This window comes from Arachis ipaensis, chromosome B07 (assembly GCF_000816755.2).
Source record: "Arachis ipaensis cultivar K30076 chromosome B07, Araip1.1, whole genome shotgun sequence".
In the NCBI taxonomy this organism is placed as follows: Eukaryota; Viridiplantae; Streptophyta; class Magnoliopsida; order Fabales; family Fabaceae; genus Arachis; species Arachis ipaensis.
In genome coordinates, this window is record NC_029791.2 from 124,704,616 (window position 1) to 124,707,731 (window position 3,116).

Here is a 3,116-nt window from a genome sequence, read left to right on the forward strand (position 1 = left end):
ATCTTAAATTTGTATATAGTATTAAAATAATATCTAAAGTCTATCGTACTCATTATTAATTGAATAATATTACACATCCAAATCTTTTTATGATTAAAATTTAACCAAATTAAATAATAAGACTTAAAATAATACTAAATATAACTAATTTTTGTTATGTTAGACCAACTTAGTTAGACTTAACTACAAAAAAATACTTCAATATGTAGCGTCATTCTTATCAATTATTCAATCCTAAGGGAAACTACTCTTTATTTATTTATTTTATTTTTTGTTTGACTTTTTTATTTTTTTTATATCAACAAGGGAAATGAACTCTTGTTTTCGGTCAAGGGAAAGGAACTTGCATCAGCTTAAGCGACAAAAGCCAATGGGCTATGGTTTAACAAATTTTTGTTTTTTTGGTCAGACAAACTTTTGGTCTTTGTTATGCTCAACCCGAAGCCAGAGTATATATCACCTGAAAGAATCATGGGCCTTCTTTTATTTTAGGGTCTCTAGGAAAACAGATGGAAGAAATGCTCAACGTAATAAATGGTCTAACCTCACTCTTACATACTGTTTCAAGCTCTATGTTGGGCCCCAATACAATAGAAAAAAAACACATCACAAACAAGATTGGATTTACAGGATTGAAATCGGTCGTCTAATGACTAATGGCTTATTTATTACAGGATTGGATTTACATTACACCATGTCATAGGCAAAGAAATGTTAACTAATGTTGAACTGTACAATAATCAAGAATAATTGAGGATAATAATCCAGCAGACTAAATATTACTTTTCATTTTCGTCTCCCAATCTCCATCACAATTCACTTGAAATTATCTTCTTCTCACGTCGCCTGCAAAAAGCACAATCTAGTTACAGTCTCAAACACGGAAATTGAAATTGAATTTAAGAACAATTAGCTAGATGAACGAAATATTTGAGATATTCACAGACACTTAGCAAGTTTGAATTAATAGAAGGATACAGAACAAAGAGCACAATATTATGTGTTGGCCTCTTTCAACAACTACCAAGCCTTCCCCTTGCTGCACACAAAAACGACATCATGCATCTCTTCATCAATCAATCAATTAATGAATGAAACCATTATCAATAACTATCTACAGAAAAATAATTGAAGGCATACCACCACCACCAACATGTTAATTTTGCAATGGGAAACTAGTTGCATGCAGAGGCCAATCTAGACAACAAATAATACCACTACAAATAATTCTACAACCACTTATTTTTATGGATTAGAGGCAAGAAAACCCATATGATCCACAAGTTTCTGCAAGTCTTCAGACCAATCACCAGTGTTTGTTGCAGCCAAATCTTCAAGATTTTGGTGCGGGTAATCACCAATCACAACTTCATCCTCCGGATTCCCACCAACTAAATCCTCACTAAGCAAATCTTCCCATATATTCTCACTGGTAGCAGCAGCAGCAGTAGTAGTAGTCTCCTTCATTTCACTGCTTGATTCATTATCGCAAGCACTTGACAAAAGTGTCTCCAATTCCTCTTGCTCTTCTCCAACAGCAACAGGATCCAATTGCAGATTCTCCACACTTGCGGTAGCAGTTATTCTCCTCTTCCTGCTCATCTCAAAACCCTGTAATTCTCTGTTCTGAAGAGAAAGGTTATGAATGAAAGATTGGTTGTGGAGTGCTTTGGCCAGGAAAGTCATCATCTGAGTTTGTTTCTTCTCTGTGACTTGCAACCTTGACTCCATTGAACAAATCCGCTCCCTCGAGTTGTGCTGTTGCTGCCTCAGCTTCACGATCTCCGCCATTAACACCGTCCTATCCCTTCTCAGCCTCTCTATTTCACCTTCCAAACCAAACTCACCTAACTCAACACAACTTCCTCCTCCTCCTCCTTCTCCGTGCTGGATCATGTTCGTTGACGACTGCGTCACATTCCTCCTCCTCTTTATCGTCCTCAACAAATGCTTCTGCCCTGCCAAGAAACCCTCGTTCGCAAATTCCCATCGATCAGGATCCACTTTCCTAAACCCCTGCATCCATTAGAGTCAGACACACAAAACAAAAGAAAGAATCAAAGAATCGCTGAATCGAAGAGAATAGAAATGGCGAAAGGGACTTACGTAAGTGTTGAGTTGGCGAACGAAGCTGGAGAAGTTGTTGTGCTTGAAGTAACGAGGCAAGATTGTGGTGGAGAATCTGTGCGAGTCCCACACAACGAAGCTGTTGCGAGCTCTGCTCCAAGAAACAATGGAGTCGGTGGAAGGATCCTCCACCACTTCGAAGGTCTTCGTCAGAAACGGTGGTGGTCCCACATCGTGCAACCCTTCCATGGGTTGCGGTGACACGCTTGATGAAGAAGATGAACCACCTGGTCCGCTCCCACACAAAACCACAGTCTCCTCTTCCTCCTTCACTCTCATTCTTCCCGCCATTTAATTTACCTGCTTCTGTAACCGTTTCTTGATTTATTTAAAGGTTGTTAGTGGGATTCAGTTCAGTTAGTGAATTCGTTGGGGTTTCTAGTTTGGCAAATAAGCTACTTAAGGCGGTGGAGGAGGTAGGAAGATTCTAGAAAGGAAAGGGAACTAGGGAAGTTGGTAGTAGTGTTTAGTTTCTTCGGAAGATTGTAAGAACTTTCTGCCAGGTGTCACTCTCCAGTGAGCAACAGATATTTAGCCAAAAGTTCTGGAAAGTTCTCAAGTAATTCGCACCACCTGACCACCATCTACTCCAAAATTAAGAGTGACGCGTGTAGGCGCTTTTTTTTATATGAAAGTAAAAGTGGTAATATATCTTAATATTGTAATTTTTGGTATTTTTTAATAGTGTGAAAGATACATAAATTGTTCGATTTTTATATTTTAAATTTTTTAATTTTTTTAATAGAAATTTTTCGGTCTGATTTTTGTTCTTTCACAAATTTCTCCGTCTGATTTTTGTACTTTTCACAAATTAAACGATCTGATTTTTATTTATCTAATTAAACGATTTCACAACTGAGAATAACACTCTGTCAAATACAAAATCTGGACGCGTGTGACCAAAAATGAATGTGGGTTACTTACGTGCTTTTGTGCTGATTTTGACTAGTTAGCGTTTTCGCTTTCTTGAATTTGGTTTTGGAATTTGT

At 37.5% G+C, this 3,116-nt stretch overlaps 1 protein-coding gene across 4 annotated transcripts; it reads right to left on the reverse strand.

Annotated features, from left to right (window-relative positions):
• On the reverse strand, positions 457 to 2,631 carry LOC107606308 (heat stress transcription factor A-2). 4 transcript variants are annotated; one of them, XR_001612644.2, is made up of 3 exons: positions 2,107 to 2,629; positions 1,141 to 2,016; positions 457 to 1,039 (listed from the first exon to the last, which is right to left on the reverse strand). XR_001612644.2 is itself a non-coding variant. In XM_021106592.1 (3 exons), the coding sequence occupies exons 1-3, from the start codon at positions 2,416 to 2,418 to the stop codon at positions 1,014 to 1,016; spliced, it is 1,044 nt and encodes a 347-aa protein (XP_020962251.1). In that variant the 5' UTR covers positions 2,419 to 2,631; the 3' UTR covers positions 457 to 1,013. The 4 variants fall into 4 exon arrangements, 3 of the variants coding, with proteins under 3 accessions (XP_020962251.1, XP_020962252.1, XP_016163837.1); XM_021106592.1 differs by having other exon boundaries at positions 1,311 to 2,016; positions 2,107 to 2,631; XM_021106593.1 differs by having other exon boundaries at positions 457 to 846; positions 1,311 to 2,016; positions 2,107 to 2,630.